Source organism: Suricata suricatta, chromosome 7 (genome assembly GCF_006229205.1).
Source record: "Suricata suricatta isolate VVHF042 chromosome 7, meerkat_22Aug2017_6uvM2_HiC, whole genome shotgun sequence".
In the NCBI taxonomy this organism is placed as follows: domain Eukaryota; kingdom Metazoa; phylum Chordata; class Mammalia; order Carnivora; family Herpestidae; genus Suricata; species Suricata suricatta.
Window position 1 is genome coordinate 90,771,771 of NC_043706.1, and position 18,337 is coordinate 90,790,107.

Genomic DNA, 18,337 nt, shown 5'->3' on the forward strand with positions numbered 1-18,337 from the left:
CTGTACAACGTCAATTCCAATATTCCAGTGTGATCGTCCTCCAAAGTTCCCTTCTGCCCCTTCATATTCCCTCCCTCTCGTTCCCCAACCCTGTCCCCAACCACTGATCTGTTTTGTGCCATTATAGACCAGTCTGCATTTCCTAGCGCGTTTTACAAATGGAATCCAACACTGTGTACTCCTTTTTTCTGGCTTCTTTCACTGAACATAACTGAGATTCATCCCTACTGTTAAGTGTATCAACAGTTTGTTCCTTTTTACTGTTAAGTAGTATTCCATCATAGAGATGTACCACAATTAGTTCATTCATGCACTTCATGATGGATTATTTGGGCTGCTAGTTTGAGGTTCCTTTAATAAAGTCTTTGTATGGGAAAAAAAACAAGTAAACCACCAACCAGGGGTTAAGTAGTCCTTCCCCCCATGCACATCCCCCATGTGCTCACCAAACCTGAGAGAGGAGAGGGAAGAAGCATGTCAACTAGAGAGACTTTGCTGTAGACTACAATGGATCTTTAGTGACAGTTCTAAGACCCAAAAGCATCCAGAATGCTATGGGTTCTGTTGGACAAAAGTCAGTTGTCCTGGAGAGAGGTTCTGTCACAGGCGACAAAGGAAAAACTAAAGCTGCTTCCTGATTACAGGTAATGGACTGCTCAAGCAAAGAGAGACCTGTCCCTGCAGGAAGGCAGAGGAGCTATCTGTGAAGGAAGAGTCCTAAGGAGGCAGTATCAGGATAAAAGGGAAGTCCTCAGTGCCCCTGGATTGCAGCAGCCCAAAGGAGGAGGATGGCAGCTCACCAAAGAAATTCACACATATCCGCACACTCAGCCACCTACCCTACCCTCCAGCCACACCCACAACGCCCAAACTGCTCGCACATCCAGCAGCCACCACCTCGCCCAGGAAGCCTGCCTCAGTGTCTATGAGATGTTGTGCTAAATCCTCTAGCCACAGCCTTTCAGAGCTAAAAAAGCCCTGGAGGAAGTGAAGGAAACACATCTGGAGAGAAACAATGTACCCAGGGCTACATGCACAGGACCAGAATAAAACCTACTTTGTGTTACAGCATACCATCACCGTAACACCGGCTATCCGCTCAGACGCTGTGACAGTGCTGAAGGCATTAACCAAACACTAGGTTCAAAATGACGATCCTAAAAGCAATTCCACAAAAAGTGAAAGAGCAGTGTGGTGTAGGCACTGCTGCCTGGTTACAAAGCAACCAACGCTACCGAGTGGCGAGTGGCGGGAGGCACCTCTCTTAATGAGACTCCCCCGGCAGACGCGTCGAGGAAAACCACATCACTTGTGTTTACTACACCCGCTTGCTCTCGTGCACACCGCCTCTGCATAATACACTAGTGAGGCTCTGATCCAGTATCAAGTTCCTTAGGACTCACCCTATAGGTCCCTTCCGTTTTTCTTTTTTAACAACTTTAGTACCTCTGCGCAGTACAGATGTATACCTTCAGTCACTGCCATCCTTTCAACAATTATTGCTGCTGTTTTTGCGAGACCTCTTTCCTTTTTAAGCAAAGAGGCCAAGCGCATGTGGTTAGGAAGAAACAGGCTGTGGAGTCTCACACACTCAGTAGGCAGTTTCAGTCATGGACTCGCAAGCTAATGTCTCTAGCAGGCATTTTACTCTGTCCGTGGGATAGAATGATCACCTCCCTTGCAAGGCTTTGATAAAATTATATCAGACAATTTACAGAGTGAACATCTTTTTAATGAATAGAAGGACCACCTCAACTGTTTAAATCTGCTTTTCTTTTCACTTGCCCAATAGAACTGAATATACATACATTAAATACATAGGTGATAGATCTTCACTGTATTTCTAAAAGCTGGCTGCTCACAGCCGCATCACTCACGATACTGCTACAGAATGCCCCAAGGACCCATTGGCAGATGAATGAATAAAATGTAGATACACACCATGGAATATTATTCAACCATAAAAAGGAAGGAAATTCTGACACATGCTGCAACATGGATGAACCTGAGGACTAAGTCAAAGAGCCAAGTTACAAAAGGACAGGTACTGTATGATGACATTTAGATGAGGTACCTAGAGTAGTCCAACATAGAGAGACAGAAAGTAGCCTGATGGTTGTCAGGGCATGGGAGAGCCAGACAGCCAGGGAGTTACTGTTTAGAATGTCCAGTTTCAGTTTTGCAAACTGAAAAAAGTTTTGGAGATGGATACTGGTGATAGTTGCATGAATGTACTTCATGCCACTTAACTCTATGCTTAAAAATGATTAAACCAGGGGCACCTGGGTGGCTCAGTTGAGCCTCCGACTTCAGCTTATGTCATGATCTCACAGTTCGTGGGTTTGAGCTCCGCGATAGGCTCTGTGCTGACAGCTTAAAGACTGGAGCCTGCTTCAGATTCTGTGTCTCCCTCTCTCTCTGACCCTCCCTGGCTCACACTGTCTTTCTCTGTCTCTCAAAAATAAACTTAAAAAAAAAATGATTAAACTAGTAAATTTTGTTATATTTTACAATTTTTTTTAAAAAGAAAAAATTGGGGTGCCTGAGTGGCTGAGTTGGTTAAAAGTCTGACTCTTGATCTCAGTTCAGGTCATGATCTCAGTTTGTGAGTTTGAGCCCTGCATTGGGCTCCACGCTGATGGTGTGGATTCTCTCTCTACCCCTCCCCTGCTCTCCGTCTCTCTCTCTCTCTCCTCCCCCAAAAATAAATAAACTTAAAGGAAAAGAAAAATCTAATTGCTTCATCCAAATGCTATGAGGGATCCAAGAGACTTGAGTAGCATGTGTATTTTACTATGAAGCTTGTTTCCTTTTAGACCACTATGATAAATCATATAAATATTCTGGCATTTATTTCTAGTACCCATGTTATTGTATCAACCAAATAAGCTGACCTTAATTAAAATAGCTCTGCCATAATGAAATTATTAGCTTTGAAGTATAAGAATTTCTCTAGGAGAGTATGTCTTTGATTTTATGAAGAATCCAGAGGGAATAAAACTGAGTATTAAAATATATTATTTTAGATTTTCCCCATCAATACCTCCCCACACAAAAAAGTAAAGAGAAACATGTGACCTGACATTAAAATGTTTTGGGGTAGCATATTTATCTCCCTAATTGTTATACTTGGATGACATGTAAAAGATGTATATTATTTTATAAACAAACACCTATTATCCACAGTAAATAGAAGACTTATGTAGGAGAGGCTGAACTAAGAAGAAAACAGTAGAAGCAATCTACAAATAGAGTCAGAAAAGTCATTAAAAACAAATATGTGAGAAAAATGACAATAGCAACTACAGAAGGAAAGATCATGGGGGGGTGGCACTTAAGTGAGAAAGAAAAAGCATGAAAAAAGGACACAGTTGCAGGGAATGTAATGCACGTGTAACACACTGCATTAAAGTCTGACAAGTTTTTCTCTATGAAGGGCCAGAAAGTGTTTTCAGTGTTGTGGGCCATGGGGCTGTTTGTGGCAACTACGCAGCCACAGACAGTACATAAGAAATGGTGTGGCTGTGTTCCCTGTGTTCCCACAAAATTACATTTACAGAAGCTGGCAGAAGGCCAGGTTTGGCCTGAAGGCAGGCAATCGTCTGCCAACCCCTGGTCTAGGGAAACGAAACAAATAAATATAAGGACAACTTGCAATAAGGTATATTAATGCACATGAACTCAAATACTGTGAATTCCTATTCTATCCCCCAATAAATCAGATCCATGGGCTGAAGTTCAAATATAAAATGTTCCTTTTTTACCAAGAAAGGTAAGTGGCTCCATGGGGTAAAGACTTTCTAGTGATTTCTCATTCCCATTAAAAATGGGCTGACAGGGGCGCCTGGGTGACTCAGTCGGTTAAGCGTCCGGCTTTGGCTCAGGTCAGATCTCAGTTTGTGGGTTTGAGCCCCACATCAGGCTCTGTGCTGACTGCTAGCTCAGAGCCTGGAGCCTGCTTCAGATTCTGTATCTCCCTCTCTCTCTGACCCTCCCCTACTCACACTGTCTCTCTCTGTCTCTAAAAAACAAATAAAAAACATAAATTTAAAAAAAAAAGGGCTGAGAGCCCACCTATATCAAAACACTCAGAATGCATTTTTCATTTAAAAATTATTTCTCAGTATCCAGAAATGAACTAACAAGAGTTAAATTTTTACTCCAAGTACCTCTAAGTTTTTCCACAGTTGATTCTCAACATACAGAGTAAAATCTGGGCCAGTAACTTCATAGACTTCAATACAGTTGGTTATGGTCAAGACCCCCAAGGAATACATGTACTATCTATATGATGGGAAAAATGTCCAAAAATATACATTTCAATGTAAAAGGTGAATAAGATATGCATGAAGAAGGAAGCTGTGTAAAAAGGAAAACACACACTGTCTCCCCCCACATTCTCACTTAAGCAAAGAAAATTTTTGGACGGATATTCTCCTCGACTCTGAGTAATAAGATTCTGAATTTCAAAACATTCGTGTTTTGCTTTATGTGATTCTGTACTTTTACATGTTTTAGCATAAGCAGGTATGATATTAAAGTTTTATGTGGAGGTTGCAGTTAAAAGGTTTATCACCTTCATTACTAAAAGTCAGTTTGAATACCAATATTTTTAAGAGAATATTCACTCACAGGACTTATCCATAAAGATCATGCAACAAGAGTATTTACAGACACAATTCATGCGACATCGTTTTGTGAGGCAATCTCACAGCACAATACCTCAGCTCCACCCATCCATTTGGGCTCATCAGGAAACTCAGCACACAAAACATCTTCTGACTGATCGGTCCCCAACACGTGGTAACAGAGTTTTTGGTGGAGATTGGTGGATGTCTCTGTACCTGAAAGAGTTAAAAAAAAAATGTATATACTGAGGTGCAGTTGACAATTTTACAAAAAGCTATTCCACTGGTATTGTACAATGCTAGAAATATCTTAAAAGTTATTTATCTGGTCATAGGACACAAAGTTGATGTGTAACAGTTAACTGCTTTCCTACATACCAGGAATAAATAGTGGAATCTGAAGTTAAAAACACAATACCAATAAGGACGTAGTATGTACCATGTGACCACAGTAACAGTTAGTAATACTGTATTGCATATTTAAAAGTTGCATCGGTCTCTGTGCTGGCAGTGTGAGTCTGCCTGGGATATTTATTCATTCTCTCTCTCTCTAACCTTATGTGATCATCATTTCATAATATACACAAATATTGGACCATTAGGTTGTACACCTAAAACTAATAATGTTATATATCAATTATACTTCAATAAAAAAATTTTTTAAACCACAATACCACTAACAATAGTACCCTCTAAAATAAAATGCTTAAGTACAAATCTAACAAAATAGGTATTGACTTACATGAGAAACCCTACAAAACTGATAAAAGAAATCAAAAAAGAACTAAATAAATGGAGAGATGCTCCATGTTCATGGATAGGAATACTGTCATGTCAATTCTTCCCCATTTGACCTATAGATTCAATTTAATTCCAATAAAAATCCCAACAAGTTATTTTGTGGATATTGATGAGTTGGTCCTTAACTTCATGTGGAGAAGCAAAAAACCCAGAAAGGCCAACATGATATTAAAGGAAAAGAACAAAGTTGGAGGGCTGACACTACCTGACTTCAAGATTTACTGAAAGTAATCAAAACAGTGTGGTATTGGCAAAAGAACAGACAGATAAACCAATGGAACAAAGAGCCCAGAAACAGACCTACATAAATATAATCAACTGATCTTTGACCAAGGAGCTAAGGTAACACAATGAAGCAAAGACAGCCTTCTCAACAAGTGGTGCTAGAACTGGACATACATATGGAAAGAAGCGAATCTAGACACAGACTTCACACCCTTCACCAAAGATAACTCAAAGTGGATCACAAATCTAAACATAAATGTAAAACTACAAAACTTCTAAAAGATAACATAGAAGAAAATCGAGATGACCTTTAGTTTGGCAAGGACTTTTTTAGGTACGATGCCAAATGTACAATACATGAAAGAAAGAATAGATAAGCTAGATTTCATTAAAATAAACAATTTCTACTCTGTGAAAGATGCTGTCAAGAGAGTCAGACAGGTCACAGATAGGAGAAAATATCTGCGAAAGACACATCTGGCAAAACGTGTATCATCCAAAATTTACAAAGAACTCTTGAAACTCAAAAATGAGAAAAGAAATAATCTTATCAAAAAATGGGCAAAAGATCTTAACAAAAACCTCACTAAACAAGATATGCAGGGGCACATGGGTGTCTGAGTCGGTTAAGCATCTGACTTCAGCTCAGGTGATGATCTCAGTGTTCATGAGTTCAAGTCCCATGTCCGGCTCTGTGCTGACTGCTTAGAACCCTGGAGCCTGCTTTAGATTCTGTGTCTCCCCCTCTCTCTGCCCCTCTCCCACCCACTTGCAATGTCTCTCTCTCTCAAAAATAAATAAACATTAAAAAAATATTAAACAAACGAAGATATGCAGATGGCAAAGAAGCATACGAAAAGAAGGCCCACACCATAGGTCACCAAGGAAATGCAAATTCACACAATATGCTACCACTACACACCCCCTATTAGAATAGACAATCTCTAACAGTAGCAACACCAAATGCTGGTTGAGGATGTGGAAAAACAGGAACTCCCATTCATTATTGGGGGAATGCAAACCAGTACAGCCACTGTGGAAGACAGTTTCAGTTTCTTACAAAATTAAACATATTCTTACATTGCAATCCAGCGATCACACTCTTTGGCATTTACCCAAAGTATCTGAACGTTGACGTCCACACAAAACCTGCACATAGATGTTTATAGCAGCTTTACTCGAAACTGCCCAAACTTGGAAGCTACCAAGATACCCTTCAATAGGAGAATGGATAAAATAAACTGTGCCACATCCAGACAATGGAATACTATCCAGTGCTAAAAATAAATTAATTATCAAGCTATGAAAAGACATGGGGGAAACTGAAATGCATCATTACCACATGAAAGAAGCCAATACAAAATGGCTACATGGTGTACAATTCCAACTATGTGACATTCTGGACAAGGCAAAGCTATGGAGACAGTAGAAACCTTAGTGACTGAAGTGCCCAAGTGGCTTAGTAAGTGGGTGTCTGGCTCTTGATTATGACTTGGGTCATGATCTCATGGTCAAGGGATCGAGTCTGGCCTTGGGCTCTACGCTGACAGCACAGAACGTGCTTGTGGTTCTCACTCTCCCTCTCCCTCTGCCCCTTCTCTGCTTGCTCATGTGCTTTCTCTCTCAAAATAGATACACAAACACTAAAAAAAGAGAAAGATATAGTGGCTGCCAGAGGCTAGTGGAGAGCAAGGTAAATAGGCAAAATACTGAGGATTATGAGGCTGGTAAAACTGCTCTGTATGACACCTCAACGGTGCATACATATCATGTATTATACACAGGATTATCAATCACATTATACATTTGTCTAAACCCATGGAATACACAACACTAAGAGTGAGCTGTAATGTAAACCCTGGACTCTGGTGAGTATGATGTGTCAAAGGAGGCTCACCAATTTTACCTCCTCTGATGAGGGATGTTGATAATAGGGGAGGCTCTGCAAGTGGGGGCAGCGGGGGTATGGGAAATCTCTATACTTCCTCCTCAATTTTGCTGGGAACCTAAAAATGCTCTAAAAGGTAAAGACTGTTTTTTAAAGTTAACTATTGGTTGGGCATCACTCTGGAAGTAATTTACACTTATCTGCTGACTTTGAAGGCTGTTGTGAGACTGAACTTTTTTTTTTTTCCCCATTATGAAAAGGCACTAAGCTGTCCTGAAGGACAATTAAAAAGAAGGTAATACATAATATAAAAGAAAGCTTCACGGTACTTGGTGACTTTCCAGAGTTTTTCCAGGAAGCACGTGGTCAGAACTGCTTAGCCTCATGGGTAAGTTCCTCCATCACAGAATCAGAGTGGCCGCACAGGTCCTCTTGACAAGAGGGCGGCAAATTACAGCTGTGAAAAGATGGCACCTTTCTGAAATCAACCCCAGTAACCAATCTATACTCTGTTTGCCACTGAAAGCTGAGCCTAAATAATAATGTTTGTGTTTTTCACAAATTAATAACATTGTTCTCTAACAAGAAATGGCCAGTGAAATACTTTTTTGGTCTCCCACCTGTAAAGACCAACCAAGACAACAGGAAAATGCCCATGCCAGGTGGATCGATGGTAGAGCATACAGAAGGTGACGTTGACAGCCTGGACCAGCAAGCACAAGGTACCTGGCCCTTTCTTTCCGGGAAGATGAAGAGTAAAGGGGGAAAGAAACGAGAGTACTTGAACACAACAGGATCTTTGTGCAACTGAAAAGAAGAACAAAGGTATGTCCTGCAAGTTAACAAGGAGAAAAATGTCAAGATAAATCAACCAGGTAAACCATAACTTCTGGTCAGAGGAAGAGATATGATCACCACAGTAGAAAAATTTCATAATCATTTAATCATTAAATAAATTGGTTTTGCAGAAAAACAAAACTCCATCTTCTCCATGACTCCTTGGGAGATGTAACACATTTGTAAAGGACTGATTGCAATCATGGCCCAGTTAGTCATGGTTCCTTATATCTGTTTCTCCACCCCTTGAACAGGAGCTGCTGACCGCCTGGCTTGCTTTGGCTAGCAGCAAGCCTAGGCATCGAAGAGGCTTGCGCCTTTCAGGTTTTCCTCTTGGAATCCTGCTGAGCTGCCATGTAAACCAAGTGGCTAGCCTGCTGGAGGATGAGAGACCACACGGAGCAGAGCCCAGGCCCCTGACATGGGAAAGAGCCAAGCCAAGATCAGGCAATTGACCCGCAGATGAACACAGACACATGACAGAACTCAGCTAAGTCCAGCAGAACTGCCTGGCCAACTCACAGACTCACATGCAAAAAAACCCATGGTTATTATTCTGAGCCACTAAGTTTTGGGACAGTTGGTTATACAACAGTGCTAACTGATACAACATCCTTTGAGAAAACCAGGTTTTACACCAAACATCTATGTAGAGTTTAGCTTCAAAAGAAATTTTTTTGTCTTTATTTTGAGAGAGAGAGAGAGAGAGCGAGAGCGAGCGCGAGCGAGCAGGGGAGGGCAGAGAGAGAGGGAGACACAGAATCCGAAGCAGGCTCCAGGCTCTGAGCTGTCGGCACAGAGCCCAATGCAGGGCTTGAACCCACAGTGAGATCATGATCTGAGCCTAAGTTGCTGTTTAACCATCTGAGCCACCCAGGCTCCCCGTGTTTAGCTTTTAAAGTCCTGTGAAGTCACACTTCTATTTCACAAAAAAGGTGCTTCACCTGATATCTTAACTTACCATCACTTTTTCCATCCTGTTGGGGATATGAATTATAGAACATCCCCTTCCCATCATGGGTCCATGCCATACAGCTGAACTTGACTCTCTCAAGCACATCTGGAAGCTCTTTGGCACCATCAACTTTCATGAACTTGATCGTCACCCAGTCTGAGCCGCTGGCACTCAGACCATAGGCAAAATATTCACCATCTTCACTGAATGCATAGCCTATGGGACACAGGAGAAATCCTCAGTGAACTTGGGGACACAACCCCCAGCCCTGCCCACTGCCCTCTGTGCTGTCTGACAATGTTCTCTGCCAGCTGTGCAACAGAAGTAGCAGGAAACCTGTAGTGAGGAGACCAGGGGCCGAGCCAAGGCCTTATGGGGATTCACCTCATAAGCTTGGACAAGCGTCCGAACCTCTCAGGGTCTTAGATTTTTCATTTGTAAAATGACATTGGATTATATGACCACTAATATACTTCCACTGTTTATATTTCTATACTTCAATAAGCACTTCGGTTAAAAGCAGAGCACATCTGAGACTTTCAGCATATTTTATTTATACTCTAAAGAGGTGGGGAACAAAGAATAAGGAAATTACTTTGAGAGTAATGACTGGATTATGACACACAGCATGTAACAGAACTAAATGGAAGCCATTAAGTAAGTTTTGTAATGGATTCTAAACTATTTGAAATCACTCTTTACAACCTCACTCTCTGAGCATTGCTGGCTCTCAGGGGTTAAGTCCACACCATCAGACCAGCACAAGCCCAAGTGTGGCAATGAAGGCTCACACAGTACACATTCCAAAAGTGACCATGAAAAGGAAAGAAAAGCAACACCATTTATGAACTTTTATGCACATCCAATTCTTTAAGCCTATGACAGAATGTTCTAATCACTAAATAACTCGGTTGAGAAATTTTATGTTTATATTGGCTTTTATAAATGTAAAGTATGTAGAGATAGCATTTGGTAAAACTCTAGGACACTAGAGATTTCCTCTTACAATGTTTGCTAAACTTTACTAGGGCTTGAAAATTATCCTCAGAAACTCAACTATTTTCAGAGGTGACCTACTATTTTACATGGAATTTCTATTAGTGGTAAATAAGTTTAAAATTTCACAAAACCTCCTTATCAATCATTTATGATTCCTACGAAGGATTCAGGCTCATGTGTATATAAGTACAGGGGAGAGTCTACAAGGCGATGGAGAGAAATATACTACTTACTCTATATAAATTATTTCTATATAACTGGAAAATTTTCAGAAAAAATTTTCATAATTTATTTGAAATGTATAAAAAATCATATACTATCAAAATAATCTGTATGTTTATCCATACTGTACCCTCCCTATAATACCATTTTCAGGAAACTTGAAGACTGAGGCCAGGTCCCATGTCTAATTTCCCTTCGGATCTATCAGGACCTGTACACGGCACGCATTCCATTAAAGTGCTACTGGAAAGAGTGTTCGGAGACCCTCTTACAATGAAGTTCTGATGAGCTACAAGACAGACTTTTGTTAAAATTAAATAACATCCTCCCCTGGGTATGTTATTACACACAGAACCGGTGTATTAAGTTCATTTACAAGTGCAGGCTCAAATTCATGGAAGGATATTTTTAGTTAGCTGGCTGACATCTTAGTTTCAATACTGATTACTTTCAACACTAATAAGATAAAGGATCATCATTTATAGACACAGCCTATTCAGGAAGAAGAGGGGAAGAACCATTAAGCGGCTGAGTGGCTCCCCTGCATCAGCGCCTTTGAGTCCCACCTAATGCATTACAGGACAACAGGGTTCCAATGCATAATTCCGCAGGGCTGAACCCACACCTGTGCTTTCTCTACAAAACAGGAGATGCTGCAGGGGAAATGCTGAGCCGACTTCCTTAAAGTCTAGGATACCAACGAGAGATGATTCTCAGAGTACACAACTATTAGACCACAGAACCAGAGAATAGCCAACCTCCTTCCTTAGAACTAATGCTCACGGCACACACCTACAGTGATCTTGATGGCCTATGGAGGTTCTCCTGGGGTGGAGTCAGAGGAGACATGTGGCCACTACAGCCAAACTTACTGATTTGGATTTTAAACTTGCATCTTCAGGCAGCAGGGTATCAAGCTGTCTAATTTCTACAAGACTGTTTTTTTTTTTTACTTTTAATTCTAAAATACTGACAACAAAACTTTAAAACTCTGATCACTTCCTTCCCACCAAGGAATGAGATCTTGTGAATATTCTTTCCTGTTTTACATTTATAATTGGAACATTCTTCGTAGAGCTTAGATTACTTACAGAAGATTTTCTTTCTTTACACATATAGGTCTCAAGGATGTTAGAAGCAACGATGATGGTACTTAAATATCTCAGAAGCCCTGGAAGCTAATTTGGGTCCAGTGTGAATTATTCTCCAGTTCTGTTTCATGCCACCAGAACGCGTGGCTACTCATGTATTCCAAAGATACTGTGCAAAAATTAGCTTTCCTGATACTGCATGTGCATCTGTTCCACAATATGGTCCACCCCGTCTGGCATTTCAGAGGTGAGGGGACTGCAGCAGCGCCAGAGCCGTGAGTGAGGACCCGGGGACTCTGGCGGGCTTAGCTGTGCAGCACTCACCTCGGAGAGCCACCGTGCCATCGTCAGAGAGTATGTTCGGGTCGAGGAACACTCTGGCTTCACCTTCTAAGGAATCCTGTACGTATAACACTCGCTGGTTCTGCAAACCTGTATTGTAAAAATAGAAATACCTGGGGGACAGAGATGGTCTTCATTTAGCAGTCGAGTTTTCTGTTTGTGGGGTACAAGCAAATACACAGAAGCAAAAAGAGAAAGACAAACAACATACAAGGGTTCGATTGACAACGAGCCACGCCAGGGATGTGGGGACTAGGATGGAAGGTTCTACCACCTCCCTGTCCCTAGAGTTTGTTATCTGAATTGTTTTAGGTATTCCAATAGTTTATTGTAATTCTGCTTATTAGCTAAATGGAAATAAATGAAGCCTGCTTCATTTGCTAAAATGAAAACTGATAAAGAAAGCAGTAACTTTTTCTTTTCAATGGAGAAGAAAGCAGATTTTCTAAAATGAAATGCTGGAGCCTTCCCTCGGCAGGCTGCTAGGCAGGGGTGGGCAAACCCTTACTGTACTGGGCAAAACTGCAAATGTTTTTGGCTTTGTGGGCCATGGAGTCTCTGTTTCTGCTACTCAGTTCTGTAGTTGTACAAAAGCAGCTATGGATAATATGTAAATGAGGGCCAGGTCTATGTGCCATTTCAATTTTATTTATAAAAACAAGTGCCAGGCAGGGTTTTAGGCATGTGGACTGTACTTTGGTGATCCGTGGTGTGTGGGGGGGGGGGGGGCGCGTGCACGTATGTGCGTGCACATGTGTGAAGGCGTGGCAGGGGGCAATCTAAGAAATTCTCAAGTACATTTATGATGGTCGTCGCAGAGACTTAAAAAAAAGACCAAGAGAATACGTCTAAGTAGGTGTGAAAGGGAGAGGAACAAGAGAGGTGACTAAGAGGTGCCACCTCCTGGTCATTTCCATTCCTGGGTGAAGGAAATTCATACAATAAAATCTTTTCTAGTAGCATAAGCGAAAGGGAATTTTAGAGGCAAACAAATCTTGACTGCTGTCAACAAATCATCCTGTCTCAACACTTACTAGTCATAAGACAACAATAACTTCCTATAATCTAGATTTTTTTTCCTTAGGAAGTATCTCTACTAAATTTTTTAATCATAATTTTAAGACTATGGACAACAGATCAAAAATTTTTATTCTCCTATTCAAGCGCAGAAATGATCTGATTTGATAGTGAATTAATTGGTATTTCAAGATTTAAGAAAGCATTCAATTAGACAAGTAAAAAGAAAATTCAATAAAAGCAACCTCACATACCGTTTTCCTTTCTTGAAGTGGCAACTATACTTGGGATAATCATACAGTTCAGTCATTCTCTCTTTGTATAAACCTCTGATAGGACATTGTTCAAGAAATGGCACCGTAATCTTGTTCTGGGCCTCAACAAAAGCCTACAGAGAAAATGTAAATGGAAAAAGCAAGTCAGACATAAAATTTTCCATATGGAATATTATGCACTGATACGTATCTGTAAAAGCATATTTTTCCCCTCAAGAAATGATAACTAGTCCCTACATGGCACTAACTACATACTATTAACTCATCTAGAACTCACAATTATCTTATGGAGAAGGTTCTTTTATCAGCCTAACTTCACAGATGGGAAAACTGAGTCTCAGAGTGGACAAAAGTCACCCAACATCATCCAGCCAGGTAGGGGCAGAGTTTGCTCTTAAATCTCTTCTCTTAACAAACACGACACACTGTACTAAGACCACGCAGTTAATCAACTGTTTTCACACAGTGCCAAGGTGCCAGCCTTCTTACTGAGATCCCCAAACCATCAGAATTAAAGAAACATATACATGGGCACTATTTTACCAATTTTGCTTTTGCTGAATACTGTCTTCCTAAGGCCTACTCCCTTGTCAACTTCAGAGACCATTGTTAAAATCTGAAACTAAAGAATACTTTTTAAAAACTAGAGAATGGGTGGCATTAAAAAAGAGTATCAACAACAACAGTTTGCAGGAAGGAAAAGAGATGGTCTGCAAGACGCCAGGGGACCCTGGCAGCAAAGGCAGGGCAAGGTGCGGGTTTCATAACAGATCAACAATATCCGGGCATACCTGTTTGTAAGTAAGCAGTTAGAAAGTTCTTCAGACTATAAACACTCAGACTCAGAATATTCACGTCTGGCTATTAGTAAGAAATGAAACAAGAATAAATACAGAAGCTCTAAATTCAATGGAAGGTTCAATCCAATGTCCACAAACAGGTAAGTTCTCGGAGGAAAACTTCAGGAAATTAAGAACATAACATATTCTGAATGACAGGTGAAAATGCGCTATTATCAGACTCTACTTTTGGATGGATCATCAAGGTCCAAGGGCCCATCCTAACTCAAACTGGTCTTCAAATGGGCTCTCCTACACTAACCACCAACTGTGCTCTGGAAAATCATGATTCTGTGTTGAGAGGAAGCCATTCTAAAATTCACTGATATTTATAATGTGCTTGAAAATAAGAGAGAAAGAGTGGAAAGTATGACTAAAACAATGAACAACACTTTTTGCAAGATGATCCATTCAAGAAAAATAAAACTGATAGGGGGCCACCTGGGTGGCTCAGTTGGTTAAGCCTCTGACTCGCAGTTTGTGAATTCAAGACCCACATCAGGCTCTCAGATGTGAGCACAGAGCCTACAGAGCCTGCTCTGGATCCTCTGTCTCCTCCTCTCTCCGTCCCTGCCCTGCCTGCACTCTCTCTCAAAAGTAAATACATATAATTTAAAAAACTGGTATGGGTCACATTTCTTATTTCATTCAAACAGAAAATAAAATGTATTGAGTCCCAAAGAAATATAATGCCAAATGCTTATCACCAGGGATTGGCAAACTTCACCCTCATCTGCTTTTCCTCCAGTACTTGAGCTAATGAAAGTTTCTATACTTTTAAAGAGTCGGAAAACAAAAAACAACCCAACAGAGGCCTACGTGACTCTCAACATCTGAAACATTTAATATATAGTCCTTTATAGAAAGAGTTTGCTGATTCCACTATGCCTCATTAAAAAAAGTGTCAAAGAGGAAATGGACTTTTATTTTTGCTACAAAATCGATGCACAGCTACAAAGCCAGTCGGGGCAGCCCTGTGGAGATCACAAAGTGTGTGCAAGAATATAACTGGATTTCGTGAAAGGAGGAAATGCCATGTCTACTTTATAGACATGGAAACTGAGGCATACAGTACTGAAGTCACCCAGTCAAGGTCAACAGTGAGTCAGCAAGAGCACTAAAGCAGAATTACAGTTGACCCTAAAACCACATGGACTTAAACCATGCAGGTCCACTTATGTGTGGACTTTTTATAGTACTATAAATGTATTTTCTCTTCCTTATGACTTTCTCTGTAACATTTTCTTTTCTCTAGCTCACATTGTAAGAATACAGTATGTAATACATATAACACACAAAATATGTGTTAATTAGCTGTTTACATTATCAGTAAGTCTTGCGGGGGGGGGGGGGTCAAAAGTTTTAAGGGAATTTTCGACCTCACAGGGTGTGAGCACCTCTATTTCCTACATTGTTCAAGGGCCATCTGTACTCTATTCCAGTCATGGTAGGAGAGGCGGAGGCCAACTCCATGCCTGATTCTGGATGTGGGATGAGCAAGAGAAGACACTCAGGGAAGCAGGGGAGAAGTGAAGCCGGGCCTCCTACGGTTTTCCCCCTGCCTGTGTCAGGCGGGGCTGGACAGGCATGTCAGGGTCCCACAGCATCAGCAAGGACTTAATAAAAACCTTGTGTGCAATGATCTTGGAGTTGTGGATGGAGAGGTGACAAGTCCCAGACAAGCTCCCTGCCATCATGGTGCTGGCATTGTAGCGGGGAAACAAAACACAAGCCAGAGGGTTACAGAGAACGGTTAGTCCGACGGCCACATGCAGGTTAATCACGAGCATCTGCAATGTGTGCTGGTCCTGAGCCACCTGCCATTGCCTGGGATGCGGTGAGGACAGAGCCTGACAGGGAGTGCTGTGTGCAATGTGACATCACTGTGACATCTTTGTTATGTTTTACAAAAACATTAATCCATATCAGTTTGGAAACTTCACCACAGACTGTGGGAAGCACTGGGAAGAAGCCCACTTACGTCTGGGTGGTAGGGTGGCCAGAGAGGCCCTTCTCAGGAGGTTCTGAATTAAGGGAGGCTAGGCAAGAGGGAGCAGCCATGCAAAGACGGGAGAAGTGTCCCGGACCAAGGAACAGCAAGTGCAGGACCTGGGAGATGGGAGCTCGCGGGTGTGAAGGAGAGCAGGGCAGGCAGAGAGGCTGGGAATGAGTGACAGGGAGTGAAGACTCAGGCGGGAGCTGATCACGTGGCACCTGGTGGGCAGTTATGAAGTTTAAATCTTCATTTTAGGGGCAAACAAGCTATGACTGGGAAAGGAGACAGTTATAAAATCTAACTCATCTTTTAAAGCATCTACCCTTGCTTTGGATGAAGAATAGACTAGGGAAGCAAAAGTGGTAGTCAGGAAAATGGGCCAGTGGTCCAGTGAGGGCTGAGGCCAAGCAAAATGGCTGGTCTCTAAAAGGAGCAGAACGACCGCTGTAATGGGGCGCAGACAGGAAAATGGGCACAAGGCACCCTAGTGTGTGGATATGGTGGTGATTTCCCAGAAGGGCCTCATCAGACTATTCTAGCTCCTTAGAGCTCCCGCCTGGGATCCCAGTGTGCTGAGGCAGTTGTCTGGCCTCTTCTTCCACTGGAGGGGCCTCTGAGTAGGGCACCCTGTGGGCTCTGCTTCCCTTACCGATCTGATTTGTGTTTGTCTGAGGCTGATCCAGGACTTACTCTGGTCCTAGCAGGACCAAGGCGGGTCCAAGAGACACATGTGCTCAGTTCATTTTGTTCGGAAAGGTGGAACCGTATTCTTGCTTCTCTGTCTTGCGTCACTTCTTTTCGAAGTCTCACGGTACAGACACAACTGCCGCAACTGAATCCACCTCATGCTGAAGCAGACGCTTTTGTTTTCTCATTTCTAATGTTCATAAGATGGTTAAGCCAGGCTACTAAATAATGCAACAACTCTACGTCTGTTATGACCAATTTTGTCACCCCACATACCCACTCACCCACAGAGGTAGTCAATTAATTAGACTAAATAGAGCAGTTTTTAAACACTGTGTCCTTCCAAGTCAAAGACCTCCATGTAAAACCAGTATCCAAATTCCTCAAAGTCTCGAATTCTTCCTTAACATACATCTTTATAACTTGGGCAAATCCCTCTCATGACGAAGGCAGCAAATGGTCTATAAAGGGTTCCACAGACAGTCAACATGATTTCTGGCATTTTAATCAGGAAAATACCTCTTTGGTCACTTATGGATTTAACAATTTGGTTCTTAGTCTAAAAATTAGAAGAAGTTGGGAGAAAGGCAGAAAGGGAGAAAGGACAGAGAAGAACAAAACTGGAGGACTTCCACGATGATAAAGGAAGTGAGGGTTAGAATTCTCCGCGCTCCTCAAGAAGCTTCTGCATCCACGGTCATTTCCAGAGTGTTGTTAAAGTGACTGCAATCTGAAAGCCCACTAATGACACCTGCAGCTGAGCCTCTGAAGAAGATCAGCAGTTCAGATTTTATAGCAATGAATGGATGTGAGCGCACTGAATAGCTGCCCAAAACTAAGAAACTCAGCTTATGCCTCCTGCTTCCCTGGACTCTTAGAAAGCTCCACAGCAAAGTAATGTTTCAGTTACGCACACCGAGTAAGTTCTAGAGGTGTGCTGCACGGCACTGTGCCTGTAGTTAACGAGACTGTACTGTGCACACAAAACTCTGATAAGAGCTCATCTTAAATATGCTCACCACCATGAAAGAAAAGGAGAGAAGAGCTACCTGGCCAAGGGTCACTCAGGCTGGGAGCTGGAGATTCCTTTACCCTGTCTTCAGAAAGAATTTCTTCAAGCTGTCCTCACATGCACTGTATTTTAATCTACAAAATACCTCAAGTCCTTTAATAAGCACAACTCATACATATATGAGTAAAAATGAAGCATACAGTTACTCACCAACTAGCTATATATACAAAACACCACAATTAACATAAGATTAAACAGATGAATCAGGGATAAAGGGAAATGCTACAAGAGAACAAAGGAGAAACCATTTCCAGGATGGGGCAGGGGTGAGAGGGAGTGGGTCAGGCAAGTGTCAAGATGACCACGAGGGAGTCTTATAGGACACCGACTTGGGCATGGCTATCAACCTCCATTGTTCCCAAATAAACAACAAAAACTAGGAATGGTGCTATCCATCACCATCCTTTGGGGATTTTCTGCTGCAAATTATACACACACATATAATGTGTGTATATGACCTGGT

General features: G+C 41.6%; 1 protein-coding gene across 1 annotated transcript in view; it reads right to left on the reverse strand.

Moving 5' to 3' along the window:
* PREP (prolyl endopeptidase) overlaps positions 1 to 18,337 on the reverse strand; it is a 120,082-nt gene that overhangs the window by 82,988 nt on the left and 18,757 nt on the right. Inside the window, exons 3-6 of the mRNA XM_029945298.1 lie at positions 13,260 to 13,393; positions 11,971 to 12,101; positions 9,341 to 9,550; positions 4,723 to 4,844 (exon numbers count right to left, since the gene is read on the reverse strand). Of these exons, the coding sequence (XP_029801158.1) occupies positions 4,723 to 4,844; positions 9,341 to 9,550; positions 11,971 to 12,101; positions 13,260 to 13,393 (597 nt within the window). The remainder of the gene's footprint in view (positions 1 to 4,722; positions 4,845 to 9,340; positions 9,551 to 11,970; positions 12,102 to 13,259; positions 13,394 to 18,337) is intronic.